The sequence below is a fragment of the Anomaloglossus baeobatrachus genome, chromosome 8 (assembly GCF_048569485.1).
Source record: "Anomaloglossus baeobatrachus isolate aAnoBae1 chromosome 8, aAnoBae1.hap1, whole genome shotgun sequence".
NCBI lineage: Eukaryota > Metazoa > Chordata > Amphibia > Anura > Aromobatidae > Anomaloglossus > Anomaloglossus baeobatrachus.
Window position 1 is genome coordinate 37,322,501 of NC_134360.1, and position 21,786 is coordinate 37,344,286.

General features: G+C 46.3%; 1 protein-coding gene across 3 annotated transcripts in view; it reads left to right on the forward strand.

Annotated features, from left to right (window-relative positions):
* Nucleotides 1–21,786, forward strand: part of LAMB2 (laminin subunit beta 2) — a 123,214-nt gene that overhangs the window by 30,638 nt on the left and 70,790 nt on the right. For all 3 annotated transcript variants that reach the window (XM_075321471.1, XM_075321472.1, XM_075321473.1), the window contains exons 3-4: nt 5,698–5,870; nt 7,567–7,702. In XM_075321471.1, coding sequence (XP_075177586.1) covers nt 5,698–5,870; nt 7,567–7,702 — 309 coding nt within the window. The remainder of the gene's footprint in view (nt 1–5,697; nt 5,871–7,566; nt 7,703–21,786) is intronic.

Below are 21,786 nucleotides of genomic sequence, written 5' to 3' on the forward strand. Positions count from 1 at the left end.
CTGTGAGACACGCCCCAGAGGATCCTGTGAGACACGCCCCAGAGGATCCTGTGAGACACGCCCCAGAGGATCCTGTGAGACACGCCCAGGAGGATCCTGTGAGACACGCCCAGGAGGATCCTGTGAGACACGCCCAGGAGGATCCTGTGAGACACGCTTCTTTGGCAAAGATCATAAAATTGGTAATAAATAAAAAGGCCCATATGTCTGGAACTGTATGGCGGATTTAAAAATAAAAAATTCTTGTAAGACCTACGATAAAGTTCACTATAGTATATGCTGTATAAGATTTAAATGCCCAGACCAAACTGCAACTTTTCCATATTCTGTAAAACCGGGCACTACAAAATTATCTATATTCATGCTTTGTTATATAATTTTTCTTGAAAACAATAAAGAAATATTAAACGAAAAATAAAAAATTCTGGTATGCTTAGCGGGACCAGTTAGAATAAAATAACAGCAAAATCTGGCCAGTTATAACATGGTGACAAGTCCTGTTTAAGGGAAATCTGTGCCTCACTTTTTTTCCTTCTATCTAGAGGTTTACACAACTAAAAGAATTGGAGTTTGCCATTCAGACATCAAAAATTGTCACACCGAGGTGAAGGAACATGGGGCGTACAGCAAAACAGGAGGGGTACACCAGGGAACATGTAAAGGAAGGCCCTGGCGATAGGGTGGAGAGATCACCACCTAACTCACCTGTGTTTGTTCCCTGAACTCCACAATGTCCCTAGATGAGTCCTTTCCCTCGTGCGCGATCATGTGCTCAGGCCCTGGCCGACCCTAGACTAGCCCTGGCTAGTGAGCAGGCAAGCAAAGAGATTAGTCTTACTATGAACATAAATACAACACAAGGGAGGGGAGACAGATATAAAAGAAGTCCAAAGAAGGATCTCTACCGCATCCACTGGAAAGCTACCCATAGCTTTCTTCAGAGACATCATCTTCTCAGATCAGCATAGAATGAACTATCACTGGCATATAGGAGAACCAGGAGTGAGTTTATATAATGAAGGGGGTGGCAATAAGTTGCAGCTGCTTAGATTGGAGCTAAATGGATTCTCAGAGGAAACAAGGAACCCTTAACCCCTTCAGTACCAAATGAAGTTATGTTAAAGAGAATCTTCAATCCGTAAATCACCCTGGACTTTTGATCAAAGATACTGCAACGGTCACAGCCGAATGCAACACACTAGTGACACAAATAGAAGAGTCCTCCAGGCTTGCCACACAGAGCTGTATGGTCCTTTTTAGACTTTTCAATAATCTATTCTTAAAAGAGGTCATATCATCAAACTCAGATTAGTCCGATTTCTGGCACTCCCATCACTCAACTAATGGAGGTCCGGGGCTCTCTGGCCATGTTTATCAGATGCAGCGCCATATGTTTTGTAGTTGTTGTACCTGGTAATGCAGCTCAATACCATTAACTAAGACTAAGGGACTAAGTTGCACTGCAGGACCAGTCATGGTTCCTACAATGGAATGAAGCCCCTTCAATCAATTGAGAATTCCAATCCTGACTTCTAACGATTTAATATTGATGATCTATTCCATAGATGGGCTCAAGATATCCGCTTTTATTTTGGTCCAGGATGAATGATGATCGAGGTCTCTTTAGGAGAACTCTCATGATGATAGGGGACAGAGGCTCCTAGACTAGCCCTCCCTCAAACTAGGGAGACGCTAGCTATCCCTTATCTCAGTTACCTTTGAAGGTGGGGAAGTCTGAGCCGCCTTCATAGCCCTACTCTTGACCAGCACTGATCTTATAACCCCTTCCCTTCCTACCCATGATGATCGGGGACAGAGGCTCCTAGACTAGCCCTCTCTCAAACTAGGGAGATGCTAGCTATCCCTTATCTCAGTTACCTTTGAAGGTGGGGAAGTCTGAGCTGCCTACCTGACCCCACTTCTGACCAGCTCTGATCTTAACCTACCTCGGGGGACGGCCAGGACAGGAGTGTGATAAAAACAACAGAGATAGACAAACAGGGGAAACCAAAACTCTCACAACAGGCTCACACAAAGGTATAATACAATAAAAGGTAAGGAGGAAAATAAGAGCAGGGAGGAAACAACAAGAGGATGAGAGAGAATTCTACAACAACTGGAAGCACCACACAATGTAATCACCATCAGGAGTGGGGACACAACAGCACACAGACCTACACAGCAATAAACTATAGTCGGCGTGGGAAGACAGATTCCACCATCTTAAAAAGGCGGGAGTAAATGTGATAGGCTTCTGACAACATGTGATCCCAGAGGTAACCAGCAGGTTAGAAGAAGTTAACTCTTGCTAGCCTGACCATTAATGAGCACACAGCTGGTTGATGCCCGAGCCGAGAAACCATAGTGTGGAGTGTCAGAATCTGTAGTGTGAACAGTGTCTGATGCCACCATGACACTCGGGGAGTTTTGAGCAAAACTCTGTGTGACAAACTCCTAGAAGAGGTTGAAAAACTACAAGTACCAGCTGCAGGTTATCAGTCAGGGTGTATAAAGCTGTCCCGCAGCCAATGTCCTTTTCAGATAGGGTAATAGTGCAGTTTCCTCAATCCTGTCCTCTGTGAGTCAGATGGTGGGACTCGTGGGAGCACCGGGCCCGATCTCTGCTCAGAGGGATTTTCCAGCTGGAATGTGGGAGTGATGACTCTGGAAAGTACAATAACTGACAGGATCAAAATTCTTCTTCCGAGATGATTAGATGGGAATTGTAGCAAAAAGCAAGTTGTCCTGGCAGGGGAGGTGGCAGAGGAATTCGACATGGGAGAGATAAGGGGCCGATGATTCAGGGGCCCGGCCCGGGGAGAGGGGGATAAATATACCCACGTTCTGCCGAGGTGTCACTGGGTCTCGCTGTGGGTGTATTTTGGGACAGACAGGAATGAACAAGGTTCCCTTTTACTTTTATGAGAACGTATTCAGATATTTTTCAAGAGGCGTCATGGCTGAGTCTATAACGGCCCGTAGCAGGTGTGCGGTGGAGGAGACACGATCTTTCTTGGACCTCATAGGAATGTCTCCGATAATGATAATCCCCAAATATAAGAAGCGACATGATCCTCCGCACCTTCCAGCGGCACGTCATCCCCATGTCTTTGTGTGAAATATATCAGCTAATTTATTCCTTCTAGTTTAAAACAATAAATAGAAATCAGGGAGGAGGGAGATGCAGCTGCAGTTTCTTTTCTTTATGTTGCATCGTTCGCATTTCCAACTGTAAATTTTCAGAAATCTTCTCAGTCTCAAAAAATCTTTCCAATGTAAAAACATAAGTAGAAATCAGGGAGGAGGGAGATGCAGCTTCAGGTTCTCGGGTCTGCAAAAAATCCTTTCATTGTAAAATCATAGCTAGAAATCAGGGAGGAGGGAGATGCAGCTGCAGTTTCTCTATAATTTTCTCTTATTTTCACATTTTTCTGTCTGTAGCATCTTTGTATATTTTCAGAAATCTCAGTCTACAAAAAATTACATTAATTATAAAATCATAGCTAGGAATGAGGGAGGAGGGAGATGCAGCTGCAGTTTCCTGCTTATATTCTTCTATATTCCCATTTTCCTGTCTGTAGTGTCTTTGTAAATTTTTAGAAACCTCCTCAGTCTCCAAAAAATACTTATATTGTAAAATCATAACTAGAAATGAGGGAGGAGGAGATGCAGCTGCAGTTTCTCGCTTATATTCTTCTATATTCCCATTTTCTCACCTATAGTGTTTTTGTAAATTTTCAGAAACCTCTTCAGTCTCCAAAAAATCATTTTATTGTGAAATCATAACTAAAAATCAGGGAGGGGTGATATGTAGCTGCAGTTTCTCTCCTATGTTTTTTGTTATATTCCCATTTTTCTGTCTGTAATGTCTTTTTAAATTTTTAAAAGTCTCCTCAGTCTCCAAAAAATACTTATATTGTAAAATCATAACTAGAAACCAGGGAGGGGGAGATGCAGCTACAGTTTCTCTCCTCTTGTTTTCCTATGTGTAGTGTCTTTGTAAATTTTCAGAAAACTCCTCAGTCTGCAAAAAATACTTTTAATGTAAAATCATAACTAGAAATGAGGGAGGGGGGAGATGCAGCTGCAGTTTCTCTCCTATAATTTGTGATGTTCTCATTTTCTTGCCTATAGCATCTCTGAAAATTTTCAAAACCAACTTATATCTTAGAAAATCCTTCATGCATAGAAATCAAGGAGGAGGGAGATGCAGCTGCAATTTTTCCTCATTTTCAGAAACATCCTAAGTCTCTAAAAAGTCCTTCTTGCATAAAACCATAAATAGAAATCAGGGAGGAGGGAGATGCGGCTGCAGTTTCTCTCCTATCCTCTGTGACGTTCTCATTTTGTAGCCTGTAGGATCTCTGAAAATTTTCAAAACCAACTTATCTAATATATAAAGATGAATGTGTGTGTGAATGTATGTATGTATGTCCGGGATTGGCATCTGCACCGTCGCAGCTACAGCCACAATATTTTGCACACTCACACTTCTGGACCCCGAGAGCGTCATAGGCTATATTTTGAGGGAAAATTTTAACCTCGCGCTTTACAGAAATTCACCAAAAAACCTGCCTCCATTAAAGCGAATGGAGCTGGGAGCCACAGTGCAGCCAGAACTTCAGAAGAATGCGCAGCCACGCCCTTATATGGAATGTTGTCGTGTCACAATGCAGCCAGGGAAAGAGACAGACAGGGAAAGAGGCAGACACAAAGAGACAGAGACAGACACAGGGAAACAGACAGACAGGGAAAGAAAGGGAAAGAGACAGACAGGGTAAGAGACAGACAAAGACAGGTAAAGAGACAGACAAAGAAACAGACACAGGAAAGAGACAGACAGAGTAAGAGAGGGAAAGATACAGACAGGGTAAGAGAGGGAAAGATACAGACAGGGGAAAGAGACCAGACAGGGAAAGAGACAGACAGGGAAAGAGACAGACAGGGAAAGAGACAGACAGGGGAAAGAGACAGACAGGGAAAGTGACAGAGATTGATAGACAGACAGGGAAAGAGACAGACAGACAAGATTTAAAGAGAGACAGAGAGATATATACAGAGGGGGAGACAGACATTATAATTACATTTATATCTATTTGTTTTGTGGTTTTTGTGTGCAGAATACATTTTTGTTAATACATTCTATTTTGTTAACAGCAGTTATTAACCCGGGCGAAGCCGGCTAGTACAGCTAGTTCCCTTATAAAATCCTTCTTGCATAGGAAATCGAGAAGAGGGAGATGCAGCTGCAGTTTTTACTCTTATACTCTGTGACATTCTCATTTTGTAGCCTATAGGATCTCTCTACATTTCAGAAACAACCTATGTCACTATAAAATCCTTCTTACATAAAACCATTAATAGAAATCAGGGAGGGAGGGAGATGCAGCTGCAGTTTCTCTGCTGCATGCGGTGAAAGGGGAGGAGAAGCAGCATGAAGGTCACAATGTAAATTCCGTACCATTTGCAAAATCACACTTTGTTGTCAATAAATAGAAAATTAGTTTAGAGTAAAGGGGTGAAACCTTTACAGGCCTGATACTTCTCAGAGCTGAAGGTTTGCTACTTTTTCGCACTCATCAATACTGCAGTCCTGGACAACTCTATAATAACACAATGTATATTATGTAATATTGCAGGATCTGTTGTATAACCGATATCATCCATATTAATACGACGGTTGGCGTTTTCTTGCAGCGCTGGCGGTTGGCGCATTTTCTCAGAATCCCGATCAGCCACATGGCTGTTCTCAAGGCAGCTGCTATCCGGCCACCGGGGACCTTCTCGTTGGCCGGGCGGATAAGCTGATGTCCACGTCAACTTGTGGACGGCACAGAGCACAACCCTATTGTATCGTGAGTCATCTTCAGGTGGGTGATGCCAAAAGATTGAGAAACATAATGTGTGAATCATTTAGAAAAAAATAAAAGAAAACCAAAAATATTGATTGTTGCATAAACCATGCAACACGCCTATGTCATGGTATTACTATTGTTTAGAGAGGGGTCATCTCAATGTTACTTTATGACCCAGAGGAGCTTCCCTGGTGGACTAGAGTGGAGGACAGATTCATTTAAGCTTCCCTGGTGTTTTCGGGTAGTGAATGGAGTCTTGATAGCTTTCCTGGTGGTCTAGATAAGGTGCTATGTAAGCTTCCCTCATGGTTTTGGATAGTGAATGGATTCTTGCATGTTCCCTGGTGGTCTAGAGTAAAGAAAGGGCTCATTTAAGCTTCCCTGGTGGTTTAGAGTAGTGAATGGATTCTTGATAGCTTTCCTGGTGGTCTACAGGAGGTGGTATGTAAGCTTCCTTCATAGTTTTGGGTAGTGAATGGATTCTTGCCATCTTCCTGGTGGCCTAGAGTAAAGAAAGGGCTCATTTAAGCTTCATTGGTGGTTTTGGGTAGTGAATGGAGTCTTGATAGCTTTCCTGGGGTCTAGAGAAGGTGTTATGTAAGCTTCCCTCATGGTTTTTGGATGGTGAATGGATTCTTGCCATGTTCCCTGGTGGCCTAGAGTAAAGGAAGGGGTTCATTAAAGCTTTCCTGGTGGTTTATACAAGCCCTACATGGTTTGTCCATCAAGAATAGTAGACATATTATTGCCACCTTTCCTGGTAGTGTAAGGTAGTGACAGATTAATGGCAATTTTCCTGGTGGTCAACAGTAGGGACCAGGTTCATATATCCTTCCCTGGTAGTATAGGATAGTAAATGGAATCATTTCAGCTTTCCTGGATCTCTACTAAAGTGGACTGGATATTATTTGTTTAATTTCCCCTGGTGGACTAGTGTAGTGGACGGTTTCATGTCAGCTTCTTTGGTGGCCTGAGTAGGGGAAGAATTAATAAAAGCTTTTCTGGTGGTTTAGGGCAGTGTATGAGTTCATGCCAACTTCTCCATGGATGTCTAGGATTGTGGACAGGTGGATTAGTCGAAGGTGGTGGACAGTGCTAAAGGCAAGTTCCCTGGTGGTCTAGAGTAAAGTACTAGTCAATGCAGCTTTTCTTTTGGTTTATTATTATAGTAAATATTTTAATATCTTCTTCCCTGGTCGTCTAGGGTAGTGGATGGATAATATAAACGTACCTGGTTGGCTTTAGGGTAGAGGATGAGTTAATATTTCTTACTGTCTGTAATGGTGGATGTATTAATATCCTGACCCTGGTGGCTTTAGGTAGAGAGGATGAGTTAATATTTCTTACTGTCTATAATGGTGGATGTATTAATATCTTCTTCACTGGTTGCCTGTAGTAGATATTAAGTTTCTATCTGCTTCCCTGGTGGTCTAGTGAAGGAATAGATTCCTGGTGTCCAGGAGGTTTCATATTTTTCTTGGTTGAAGCAATTTGTCCTGTGTCTTGTCTCTGATAGAATCAGCACAGTTTTGATGACTGGGTAGATCGCTTCCTGAGCGCTCTGCCCCATCAAGTTTTAGGGGACTTGTGTGCAAGGGCCCACGGACGTGACTGGAGGACAGGACATTTTTATTATAGAACTCAATAATCTGTGCTGTCCTCGGATCACAATCTGTTCATCATACATGTCACTTTTCACTGCCTTCCCCAGGACGAGAAGAAGTGTTTTGTCTGTGACTCGCGGAGACCTTACAACCGACTCACCAATCCCATCAGTCATCGTATCGAAAATGTCGTTACCACCTTTGCCGAAGACAGGAAGAAGGCCTGGTGGCAATCTGAGAACGGTAACCTGACCCGCTCACCGATAATTCATTTTCTGTCCATTCTCCTCCCACACAATGCCAGTCCACTCCTCCTGCAGCGAAGCAGAGTATTTTAGCAGAGGAGTGCACTGGCATGGTGTGGGAGGAGAATGGAAAGAAATTGAACCCCTTCCACTCCTATCTCCTCCCTCAAGCATATAAAGTGTGTCCACCCCTATCCTGTCCACCACCATTAACTTGAGAACGGCGGCAGCTATGGGCATAGAAGTGGTGTCTAGGTATAGTAAAGTAGCCATGCGCTACACAATGAAACCACCTATAGCGCCACCTGGTGGAAAACAACGGAGTTAGCATTTTTATCTCGAAAATGGAACGAGATAGAGAAAAAAAGTGAATTACAAAGTTGTAGGGCATCATCAATTCAATACGAATCGACACCTTGCATACAGAAATGCTATGATTAGAATGTGTAAAACTCACAAGGCTGCGGACGTGAAGCGATACCTCATAGAGACCTTCCTACAAGTCATTGGGTATGTGGCTGTATGGAGTGGCCTCCACGCTCACCTGACCAGACCCCATTGGACTTCTTTCTGTGAGGTCACATCAAACAGCAGGTGTATGCGACCCTTCCACCAACATTGCAGGATTTATGACGACGTATCACAGATGCTTGTGCAAACGTGTCACCTACCTTATTGCACAACGTGCAGCAAGATACAGTATGCTGTGCAGAGTCCAGATGTGCATTGCAGCTGACGGGGGCCACTTTGAGCATCAAAGTTAAATGAGTGCCATATGCGTGACCAGCATTCAATGTTTTGGGGGGGTCATGGGTTTCATCATAGCATTTCTGTATACAAGGTGTCGATTCGTATTGAATTGATGATGCCCTACAACTTTTTAATTCACTTTTTTTCTTTATCTCGTTCCATTTTCAATATAAAAATGCTAACTCCGTTGTTTTCCACCAGGTGGCGCTATAGGTGGTTTCATTGTGTAGCGCATGGCTACTTTACTATACCTAGACACCACTTCTATGCCTATAGCTGCCGCCGTTCTCAAGTTAATGGAAGTGGACAGGATATGGGTGGATACACTGTATATCAGCAATGGCATGTATATCCTGCCCCCCATGCTGCCTAGTACAGCCCCCTAAAATCCCAATGAACCGTCATTCTTTCTGTTTAAAAATTAACTAAACTCTATCATTTTGGCCAGTATCGAAAGTTTTGGAACTTTGCAAATTTCTTTTTTACAAGATGTGTCTTCATTCCTGTAAAAAAAACCTGCATGTAAGTGACTTATAAGCCCTGGTGTTCCCCAATCTATTTCCCTGTCTTCACCTGTACTAATATCAGAATGTACTCATTTGGAGTACAGATGATGGCAGTGATGGGCCAGGACCGGTCTCCTCTGATTGTTCTGCTTCTTAGAACATTCTCCTGCAGCAGCAGCTTCTCCCCAAAGTTAGTGAGACACAGGTGCTCACCCACCACTGCCATCATCTGTACTCCATGGAGAAAAAAAGGCATTGGCAGGAACGTAAAGGGAATCTGTCACCAGATTTTTGCCCCCCATTTGAGAGCAGCATAACGTAGAGACAGAGACCCTGATTCCAGCAATGTCACTTACTGAGCTGTTTGCTGTCATTTTGATAAAATCAATGTTTTGTCTGCTGCAGATCTAGCAGTTATACAGAGCTCATGACCATGCTGGACTACCTACAGCACACCAAGTAGTCCTGCAATGATAATCAACTGCTAATTAAACTACACTAAGCATCTCAGTAAGGAACACATCGCTGGAATCAGGATCTCTGCCCCTACATTATGCTGCACTCAGATTAGGTGGCAAAAATCTGGTGACAGATTCCCTTTAAAGGGGGGTATTCCTATCTACAATGTCCTATCCCAATATGTAGTAGGTGTAATTATAATATTATTAGCAAATGCCTCCAATTAGAAATGTAGTATAGTTCTCCTGATTAATTATGTTGCTTACTTCATATGCAGGATATTGCAGTTTAGGCATCCAATTGGCACTGGAAAGGAAAGCATGATTGCCAGTTTTCAGGGATGGGAGATCACGGATTGTAGTGATTGAACACCCCCTTTTTATGACCACACCCCTCCTATTTAACACTTCCTTTATGCCCTCAAACCTGCCCCCTGGATATTACGCACCAACATTAGTTTTGGACATTTTACTCCCACCAAAAACTGCCTCCGATCTGCTCGGTACTGCTCTCATCTGGAGAGGGTCTGATCACTTTTGGATAGACTCTACCCCTTTTCTGCTCAGCAAAGCCTCAAATTTACCAGGATTTTATACGAAAAATCAGGGCAGTCCTGGAAATTTAGGATTTTGGCAGCTACTCCTGAATGTGCATGCGGAGTTTGCGGACATCAGATCTCTGTTTGATGATGCAGAATCCTGGAGTCACACAAAAGAAGCTGTGATGCTAGTCATTATTTACGGATAGTATAGATGGAAGAGTAGTCAGACAAGCCGGGGTCGGGGTCGGGGAACTGGAGGACACGACAGGACACAGGGAGTAAGCAGAAACACAGTCAAGTCACAGGCCGAGGGTCAGAATTCCTGGAGAGTATGTATTAGATTCAGGGAGCAGACAGAGACATGGTCAGGTAACGGTCCGAGGTCAGAAGCCAGGTGGTAACAAAAAGAACAGGGAGCGTGCAGAGATTTGGTCAGGTAATGGTCTGGGGTCAGAAGCAAGGAGATAATGACAAGAACAGGGAGCACTAGAAATATAAAAAAACTGACCCGCACATCCAACAAATGTGAACAGGTGCTAACTGAAAAAATATAGTAACTATAAATGCATACAGTTGCACACTGAAAAAGCCAAAAATGTACAAGGGAAAATATGGCACTGCATTACTGCAAACGAGAGCTATTTAGTTTATGTATTGGCCAATGCATATAAGCCCGGACACCAACGGCAAGGTATATCTATGTAATCCGGGAACCTAACTTAAATGCCACTGGCATTAAGTTAGTGCCATATTTTCCCTTGTACATTTTTGGCTTTTTCAGTGTGCAACTGTATGCATTTATAAGAACAGGGAGCAGGCAGAGACGTGGTCAAGTAACGGTCCGAGGTCAGAAGCCAGATAGTCATGACAAGAAAAGGGAGCAGGCAGAGACGTGGACATGGTCAGGTAATGGTCCGAGATCAGAAGCCAGGAGGTAACAATAAGAACAGGGAGTGGGCAAAGATGTGGTTAGGTAATGGTCCGAGATCAGAAGCCAGGAGGTAACGACAAGAACAGGTAGCGGGTAGAGACGTGATCAGGTAATAGTACGAGGTCAGAAGCCAGGAGGTAATAATAAGAACAGGGAGTGGGCAGAGACGTGGTCAGGTAACGGTTCGAGGTCAGAGGCCAGGAGGTAACAACAAGAACATGGAGCGGGCAGAGACGTGGTCAGCTAATGGTCCGAGGTCATAAGTCAGGAGGTAACAATAAGAACATGGAGCAGGCAGAGACGTGGTCAGGTAACGGTCCGAGGTCAGAAGACTTGAGGAACCAATAAGAACAGGGAGCGGGCAGAGAGGAGTCAATCAATGGTCCGGGGTCAGAAAACGTAGATCAGAACACAAGCCCAACCCACAAGCCAAGCGCACAACTGCAGAACCAGAGAGTACGACTGGCAAGTTTCTGGGAGCGCATGCTCAGTAATTAAACAGAGCAATTACCAGGAAGGAGGGGGAACACCTGAGTAATCAGCACCTCCCAGAACAGGCATGGAAACCTGTGCTGTCAATCAACCTGTCAGCAAGTGCTCAAAGAAACACAGCAGAGCATCTCCAAATGCAAGATGCTCTGCACAAAGGAAACATGTCACTGCCGACTCTGTACTTTAGGAGGACGCAGCAGAGTATCATGTGTGAGAGATGCTCTGCACAGAGGGATTGTGACAAAAGCTTTATTGTTTGTAACGTTTGTGATTTGGGAGTCCAGGAGTTTCCCCCCTTTTACAGGAGCCTCATGTAAACCTCTAGACAAAACCCGAATCCTGTGTGTGGTCACTGCTGCGGACGTTACCCGCCATGCTTTCCTCCAGACGCTCTGTAAATTGGCCACCCAACAGCCCCGCTAAGCTCCCGTCCTCTGCTTCTTTCCTTCCTCTTCCTCATTAAAGTCGTTTAATTTAATTACATATATTCTTCTCCGGGATTAAAGTGGTAAAAGAGAAGAAGAAAAAAAGAAAGGAGGTGAAGGCTTTGAGGATTTCACCAGCTAATCCCAACAGCTTTTTATCTGCCGCCCTGTTAAAATTCCTCTATTTTATTCCGAACCGTTTCCATCCCCCCCAGAGCTCCTGGGAGGGGTCACAATAAGGATTTTGGAAGAATATAACAGTCTTTCCACAGGAAACCCTGACTCATATCTCCGTTTTTCACTTCCAAAATGGTATTGGACCTGCACGGCTCATTTCTATTTAAGTTCTTTAAAATCCTGTTTCTATAGTTATATTTGATTCTGGGAAAGCTGGGTGACTATGGCCGATGTCACAACCACCATGAGAACTGCCACCCAGCTTTCCTAGAATCCTGAGTGGCTGATCTGCAAATAACTGAGCGGTGGATGGTCTTATTCCGGGGCCACAGATAGAAGACAAAGGGCCCCCAAAAATTCTGATGCGGATTCATTCTACCAAATTATGGGGCAAGAAGGCCAGGCCCTTGTTCACCCCTCCCATCCTATGCTTTGTCATAGGACTACTGTTTGGAGCAACATTACTAAAAAACTAACATTTCTTAGGTAAAAGAGTACCCCACTACAGACTAACTGGCTCCATTTCCAGTGCCAGGATGACTGCCCAACAATACCCCCTAAGCAGGTCCAGAGTGATCCCCAAAAAGTGCCCCCTAAACAGGTCCAGAGTGATCCCCAAAAAGTGCCCCCTAAACAGGTCCAGAGTGAGTCCCAAAAGTGCCCCCTAAGCAGGTCCAGAGTGATCCCCAAAAAGTGCCCCCCAAACAGGCCCAGAGTGAGTCCCAAAAAGTGCCCCCTAAGCAGGTCCAGAGTGATCCCCAAAAAGTGCCCCCCAAACAGGCCCAGAGTGAGTCCCAAAAAGTGCCCCCTAAGCAGGTCCAGAGTGATCCCCAAAAAGTGCCCCCCAAACAGGCCCAGAGTGAGTCCCAAAAAGTGCCCCCTAAACAGGTCCAGAATGAGTCTAAAAGGTGCCCCCTAAACAGGTCCAGAGTGAGTCTAAAATGTGCCCCCTAAACAATGCCAGTCACACCACCATGAATACTCATCAACAGTGAAGCCCCTGGGAGAGACTGTACCCATTATCAGTGCCAGGTCGTGCTATACCTAAACAAGATATCTCAATAAATCGTATGAAAATACCCCCCTACACAATGCCAGGGTAAGTCTCTAAAAAGTGTCCCTAAACAGAGCCTATAGCCCATCCCACCACAATGTGCAAAAAACAGTGCCGCCAGAACAGTGCAGCCACAACAGTGCCGCCAGAACAGTGCCGCCACAACAGTGCCGCCACAACAGTGCCACCACAACAGTGCCACAACAGTGCTGTCACAACAGTGCTGCCACAACAGTGCCGCCAGAACCGTGCTGCCACAACAGTGCCACCACAACAGTGCCACAACAGTGCTGTCACAACAGTGCTGCCACAACAGTGCCGCCAGAACAGTGCAGCCACAACAGTGCCGCCAGAACAGTGCAGCCACAACAGTGCCGCCACAACAGTGCAGCCACAGCAGTGCTGCCACAACAGTGCTGCCACAACAGTGCGACCATAACAGTGCTGCCACAACAGTGCCACCACAACAGTGCCACAACAGTGCTGTCATAACAGTGCCGCCACAACAGTGCTGCCACAACAGTGCCGCCCTAACAGTGCACAATAGTGCCGACCTAACAGTGCTGTCACAACAGTGCTGTCACAACAGTGCTGCCACAACAGTGCCGCCACAACAGTGCCGCCACAACATTGCCCGCCACAACAGTGCCGCCATAACAGTGCTGTCCTAACAGTGCTGTCACAACAGAGCTGTCATAACAGTGCCCCGCCATAAAATTCCCGCACCACAGTACCGCCACAACAGTGCTGCCACAACAGTGCCATCATAACTGTGCCGCCACAACCAGTGCTGCCACAACAGTGCTGCCACAACAGTGCCGCCACAACAGTGGCATCACAACAATTCTGACACAATAGTGCTGCCATAACAGTGATGCGCAAGCAGAGCCACAGGAAGAGTCTGCACGATTACCAGAGTTCCTCCTAATCAAGGACAGAGCAGCCTCTAAAGCTATGTGCACACAGAGTTTTACGAGGCGTTTTCGAAGTGGAAACTGAATGAAAACTTTCCAAATCTCAAAACTTCTCAAAAACCTGGAAGTTTCTGCTCCAAAAACTCAGCAAAAAATCTCTGTGTCCACATAGGCAAAAGGGATGGCTACACGGCAAATAAAAACCCTAAACCGGACAAGAGTATCTTATCATCAGTGCCAGAGTGAGTCTCTAAAACTGCCCCCTGCACAGTCCCTATACATATCTCACCCCAATCTACACTCATAAACAGAACCCCCGGAAGAGTCTGCACCCAGCACCATGGTCTCTCTTAAACATTGATAAAGTATCCTCTAAAGAATCCAAAAAATGCATAAAAAGGAAAAAGCCCCCTAAATGGCATTAAAGTACCTTAAAAGAACAGTGATGCCGTAAGAACTAGGAAGAGTGTGACCCCAAAACCAGTGTCAGGCGCCCTCTGAGTAATGCAAAAGAGATTCCTAAACAGAGCAAACAGCCGGTCACGTCTCCATCAGAGCTCCCGCTTTGATCACCACGCGCTGCCGTATTCCCGCCGTGGGTGGTGCTGGTCATAGGGGAGGAGTCAGTACCAGTGGCTCTGGTGGGCACAGGCTACGTCCATTCACTAAGCTGGGTTTGACTGGGACCTGCAGTACCACTGACTGACTGTAGCGGTGTGTACGTTACAGCTGAGGTTACCCCCTTTCAGCCACGGCCAATGAGAAGGCACCACACCCTTCTTATTCCTCCTCCAGTCTGCTGGTCACTGCCAGATATAGCTTTGGTATACTTACTACTGCGTCTCTGGTTCACCTTCCCTGTGTTTTGACCCCTGCCTGATCCCTGACTATTCACCTGCCTGCTGTTTTTATACCTCGCTGTCATCTTTACCCGCTGATTTTGCTCCTTTTGTACCTCCTGGTTTAGACCCTGTCTGAAGGCCATTCTCTGGATTGCAGCCATCCACAGGCAGCGACCCCCTGGACCTTGTAGTAATTCCAGATCCCTGTACAAGGGTTAAAGGGTTTCGGGGTTCTCGGGGTCCTGCTGAGTGGGTGGCTAGCCTCTAGTCTGTCCGTGACAGTCGCCTTGTGCCTGCACTCACGGACAGACGTCAGAGAGCCACCCTAAAATGTCTCTTAAATGGTATCATTCTCGGCACCTTATGCACCTAAACACTACCCCTATGAACAATACAAGCAGTAACCCGAAAAGAAGACGTGACACTCGCCCTTTATCAGTGCCAAAGTACCCCGAGACCTAGGAACAGTGTCAGTGGGCCTCTAGACAGAGCAAAAAAGAAAGTGGCAGATTGACTCCAACACGGGCCCCTTAGACAGTATGAATCCTCCATTGACCCCGGACACTTTCTATGACTCCAACACGGACCCCTTACACGGTATGAATCCTCTATTGACCCCCGGCCACTTTCTATGACTCCAACACAGGCCCCTTACACAGTATGAATCCTCCATTGACCCCGGCCACTTTCTATGACTCCAACATGGACCCCTTACACGGCATGAATCCTCCATTGACCCCGGCCACTTTCTATGACTCCAACACGGGCCCCTTACACAGTATGAATCCTCCATTGACCCCGGCCACTTTCTATGACTCCAACATGGGCCCCTTACACGGTATGAATCCTCCATTGACCCCGGCCACTTTTTCTATGACTCCAACACGGGCCCCTTACATGGTATCAATCCTCTATTGACCCCGGACACTTTCTATGACTCCAACACGGACCCCTTACACAGTATGAATCCTCCATTGAACCCAGACATTTTCTATGACTCCAGCACGGGCCCCTTACACAGTATGAATCCTCCATTGACCCCATCCACTTTCTATGACTCCAACACGGGCCCTTTACATGGTATGAATCCTTCATTGACCCCGGCCACTTTCCATGACTCCAACTCGGACCCTTTACACAGTATGAGTCCTCCATTGACCCCATTTTTTCACTTGTACCCCAGTCTGTTTCTGGATGGATATAACACTTGCATTTGGCTTTTTATCAAGTAGAAAGTTCAGGCAGAGAAATTCTTGTTATTACAAGTGTGGGGGGAACAGGTGGAAGATAACGGGACATTCCTACCCATGATCCACTGCCAGCACATTAGCGGTCCTGTACGCCTCTACTGTACATGCAGCTGCCGTCTCGGAGCGGATGCAAGGAGCAGCCTGGTGAATGCTCGGCATCTGACGACCGTCAGCAATAATGCGGCAAAATAGACAGTATATACCCCTAGTCATGTGATCTTATGGGTAATAAGTGCGACGGTTATATCTGCAGGGATCCCCTTAAAATGGTTAAGTCAACCAGATAGTTTGGCCCTCCTACGATCTCATGGGCTTTGCTAAGAAGCAGTTAGGTCAACCAGATAGTTTGGCCCCCCACGATCTCATGGCCTTTCCGAAGAAGCAGTTAGGTCAACCTGATAGTTTGGCCCCCTACAATCTCATGGCCTTTCTGAAGAAGCAGTTAGGTCAACCAGATAGTTTGCCCCCCCACGATTCCATGGCCTTTCCTAAGAAGCGGTTAGGTTAGCCAGATAGTTTGGCCCCCACAATCTCATGGCCTTTCCTTAGAAGCGGTTAGGTCAGCCAGATAGTTTGGCCCCCCACGATCTCATGGCCTTACCGAAGAAGTGGTTAGGTCAACCAGACAGTTTCGCCCCCCCATGATCTCATGGGCTTTGCTAAGAAGCAGTTAGGTCAACCAGATAGTTTGTCCCCCCACCATCTCATGGCCTTTCCGAAGAAGCGGTTAGGTCAACCAGATAGTTTGGACCCCCACGATCTCATGGCCTTTCCGAAGAAGCGGTTAGGTCAACCAGATAATTTGCCCCTCCCCCCACGATCCCATGGCCTTTCCTAAGAAGCGGTTAGGTTAGCCAGATAGTTTGGCCCCCACAATCTCATGGCCTTTCCTTAGAAGCTGTTAGGTCAGCCAGATAGTTTGGCCCCCCTACGATCTCATGGGCTTTGCTAAGAAATGGTTAGGTCAACCAGATAGTTTGGCCCCCCTACGATCTCATGGCCTTTCCGAAGAAGTGGTTAGGTCAACCAGATAGTTTGGCCCCCTACGATCTCATGGCCTTTCCGAAGAAGCGGTTAGGTCAACCAGATAGTTTGCCGCCCCCCACGATCCCATGGCCTTTCCTAAGAAGCGGTTAGGTCAACCAGATAGTTTGCCGCCCCCCACGATCCCATGGCCTTTCCTAAGAAGCGGTTAGGTAGCCAGATAGTGTTACGGGGGGCTGTCTGATAATAAAACCCAAAGGAATATCAGACAGTCAGGGTCCACCGTGAAAAGACTCTGCTGCAGACTATGGCAGAGGATAAGGGGTATATAAGTGTGCCACTGTAAATAGTAATAGCACAAGTGCAGAGTGCAATACCTCTGTTAAACTAACAGAGGAATATAATTAGGAAATAAAGTAATTCCTCCCTTACTTGGAGGGTGTGTGGTATGGTCTCTGTTAATGGTCACAGAGACAAAAGCAGTGAGTGTGAAATGGCACCTACCTAGGTCCGTTCCTCTAGCGGTGCCAGGAGACGGACAACAGCGTAAGCCGCACAAATCTCCTACCTGCGTTCGCTCCACTAGTGTGTGAGGACACGAACCACTAGATATGGCACCTGCCTAGGTCCGCTCCACTAGTGGTGCAAAAGAGACGGACAGCAGCATAAGCCGCACAAAGCTCCTACCTATGTTCGCTCCCCTAGTGTGCGAGGATACGAACAACTGCCAGACGCAGTATAAGGAACGTTACCCTAGCGGCAACGTCCACCTACGAGTAGAATCACAAGGCCCAGCCGGACCATGTGCATCAGGCACCTGCCTATGTCCGCTCCACTAAGATGTAAGGATACGGACCGCAGCCGAAGCTGTAAGGTATAAGAACGCTACCCTGCCAGTAGCGCTCACCTAACATAGACAGAGAGATGCCTAGAGGGACGTGCAGAGAGCATCTACTCTCATGCATGAACCAAGAGGACTGAGCGCTGGGCGGCATGCGTCAGGGTCTTATATAGACTCTGTGCCTCATCCAAGATGGAGGACACCAGAGCCAATCCACTGCCAGAATGACAGCAATGACGTCACGCTGGCCTATCACCGAGCAAAGCGTCACAAGCACATGACCAGCGACCAATCGGCATAGAAGGTGTCAGAGACATGTGACCACGTGTCACAAGCACATGACCAGCGGCCAATCAGCTTAGAAGGTGTCAGAGACATGTGACCTTGTGTCAGCGATGATGTCACCCGCACATGTGCAATGGCTCCAAGATAGGACTTAGTCTCCAGTGCTTGCACATGTGCAGTAGCAAGAAATCCGAACATAGTCTCCAGTGCTCGCACATGTGCAGTAGCAAGAAATCCGAACATAGTCTCCAGTGCCACAGAAACCGTAACAGATAGTTTGGCCCCCACAATCTCATGGCCTTTCCAAAGAAGCGGTTAAGTCAACCAGATAGTCTGGTCCCTCTACGATCTCATGGGCTTTGCTAAGAAGCAGTTATGTCAACCAGACAGTTTGGCCCCCCACGATCTCATGGCCTTTCCTAAGAATCAGTTAGGTCAACCATATAGTTTGGCCCCATACGATCTTATGGCCTTTCTGAAGAAGCGGTTAGGTCAACCAGATAGTTTGCCGCCCCCCACAATCCCATTGCCTTTCCTAAGAAGCGGTTAGGTAGCCAGATAGTTTAGCCCCCACAATCTCATGGCCTTTCCAAAGAAGCTGTTAGGTCAACCAGATAGTTTGGCCCCCCACGATCTCATGGCCTTTCTGAAGAAGCAGTTAGGTCAGCCAGATAGTTTGGCCCCCACAATCTCATGGCCTTTCCTTAGAAGCAGTTAGGTCAGCCAGATAGTTTGGCCCCCCACGATCTCATAGCCTTACCGAAGAAGCGGTTAGGTCAACCAGACAGTTTCGCCCCCCCATGATCTCATGGGCTTTGCTAAGAAGCAGTTAGGTCAACCAGATAGTTTGTCCCTCCACGATCTCATGGCCTTTCCGAGGAAGCGGTTAGGTCAACCAGATAGTTTGGCCTCCCACGATCTCATGGGCTTTCCGAAGAAGCGGTTAGGTCAACCAGATAATTTGCCCCTCCCCCCATGATCCCATGGCCTTTCCTAAGAAGCGGTTAGGTTAGCCAGATAGTTTGGCCCCCACAATCTCATGGCCTTTCCTTAGAAGTTGTTACGTCAGCCAGATAGTTTGGCCCCCCTACGATCTCATGGGCTTTGCTAAGAAATGGTTAGGTCAACCAGATAGTTTGGCCCCCCTACGATCTCATGGCCTTTCCGAAGAAGTGGTTAGGTCAACCAGATAGTTTGGCCCCCTACGATCTCATGGCCTTTCCGAAGAAGCGGTTAGGTCAACCAGATAGTTTGCCGCCCCCCACGATCCCATGGCCTTTCCTAAGAAGCAGTTAGGTAGCCAGATAGTTTGGCCCCCACAATCTCATGGCCTTTCCAAAGAATCTGTTAGGTCAACCAGACAGTTTAGCCCCCCCATGATCTCATGGCCTTTCCAAAGAAGCGGTTAGGTCAACCAGATAGTCTGGTCCCCCTACGATCTCATGGGCTTTGCTAAGAAGCAGTTATGTCAACCAGACAGTTTGGCCCCCCACGATCTCATGGCCTTTCCTAGGAATCAGTTAGGTCAACCATATAGTTTGGCCCCACACGATCTCATGGCCTTTCCGAAGAATCTGTTAGGTCAACCAGACAGTTTGGCCCCCCTATGATCTCATGGCCTTTCCAAAGAAGCTGTTAGGTCAACCAGACAGTTTGCCCCCCCCCCCCCCCATGATCTCATGGCCTTTCCAAGGAAGCGGTTAGGTCAACCAGAAAATTTGGCCCCCCTATGATCTCATGGCCTTTGCTAAGAAGTGGTTAGGTCAACTAAAGAGTCTGGCTCCCCACGATCTCATGGCCTTTCCTAAGGACAAGCCGTCTATGACGTGAATGTGCAGGACCCTACAAAGGGAGTTATACGCAGGGGTCATGGAAAAGGGGAAAACAAGAATGCCCTCTGTCCTGGGGGCAACATAATGGGGGTCCAGTTCGATCTTTCTACGTCTGAAACTCTTTCCCGAATCATTTTACCATCCTACGTAAATAAAAATTTGGAGTTTGTATTTTCCGTATTCTGAGTCCGGACTCGTTAATGTCCTACAAGGGTTTAGTCCGTCCCGGAGTCTACTGAAGTCTGTCCAGGAGAATAAAGAGATCAGAGAGACTTAATCTGTGGTTTTCAATCCTTCATTATTATCATTTCTGCTTCAAACACAAAACCCTTTGATGTATTTGTGATTTCCCGCAGAGAGATCTGGGCACTAACATGGGGCAGTGACATGTGCCAACACAGTGCATGATATGAGAGGGGGGTCCATAAATTAAATCGAACCACCAGGGATTAGCCACACCAGACATGTCTGTTTCCCCCTTCACCCTTGTGCCGATTTTTCTTCTCCTTAAAGATCTTATGGAGTCCTAAAAAGAGCAAATCAGGGCTGGGGCCCTCTCTTCACGGGCCCCATAGCAGGTGCATGGTCTGCCTCTATCTACGCCCATGATTAAAGAGTGAAGCCCCCCCAAAATAAGAAAAAGAATTCAACAATAAACCCATGTTATTCTATTCCGTGGCTTCTCAGTGTTATGTTGCGGCTGGTGAGGTGGATCCTCAAAGCCCGTGGTTTGGATGAGCAGTTCTAAAGCAGCACGGACAAGTGGTGATGGTGCAGGAGAGCAATCTAGTGGAAATAATGGCGGTATATGTGGCAGAGCTTGAACAGCGGCACCTGGAGTAGTTATATTGAACCAATGGCAGCAAAGGTGGAGAAGCAGTGTAGAAAAGTTGACTTAGTGATGAGTAACTGGTGTAACAGAGCTGAGTTTGCAGCAGAGGCTCAATGCAGGAAAATGATCATAGTAATGTTGGATTCTTCATTTAGAAAATAGGAGCAGAGCTGGGTTTGTAACAGAGACTCAATGCAGCAGGGATGGCACGGTAATGTAAGAGTTCATTCAGAGAATAAGGGCAGAGCTGTGTTTGCAATATAGGCTCAATACAGCAGAGGAGACAAAGTGATGTAGGAGAATTTAATTAGAGAATAGGAGCAGAGCTAGGTTTGTAACAGAGGCTCAATGCAGCAGAGGTTGTATGGTAATGTAGGACAGCTCACTGAGAAAATTAGAGCAGAGCTTGGTTTGCAACAGAATCTTAATGCTGCAGAGGTTGTATGGTAAGAAGACTTTATTCAGAGACTAGGACCAGAGCTGGGTTTGCAATAGAGGTTCAATGCAGCAGGGGAGGTATAGTAATGTAGGAGAGTTTATTCAGAGAACAGGAGCAGAGATGGGTTTGCAATAGAGGTTCAATGCAGCAGGCGTGGTACAGTGATGTAGGAGAGTTTATTCAGAGAATAGGAGCAGAGCTGGGTTTGTAACAGAGGCTCAATGCTGCAGAGGTGTCATAGTAATGTAGGGCAGCTCACTCAGAGAATTAGAGGAGAGCTGGGTTTGCAACAGAAGCTTAATGATGCAGAGGTGGCACAGTTATGTAGGAAAGTTCATTTAGAAAATAAGAGTAGAGCTGGGTTTGCAACAGAGGCTTAATTCGGCAGAGTTAGCACATTGATATAGGAGAGTTAGTTCAGAAAATGGAGCAGAGCTGGGTTTGCAACAAAGGCTTAATGCAGCAGAGGAGGCACAGTGATGTAAGAGAATTAATTCAGAAAATAGGAGCAGAGCTGGGTTTGCAACA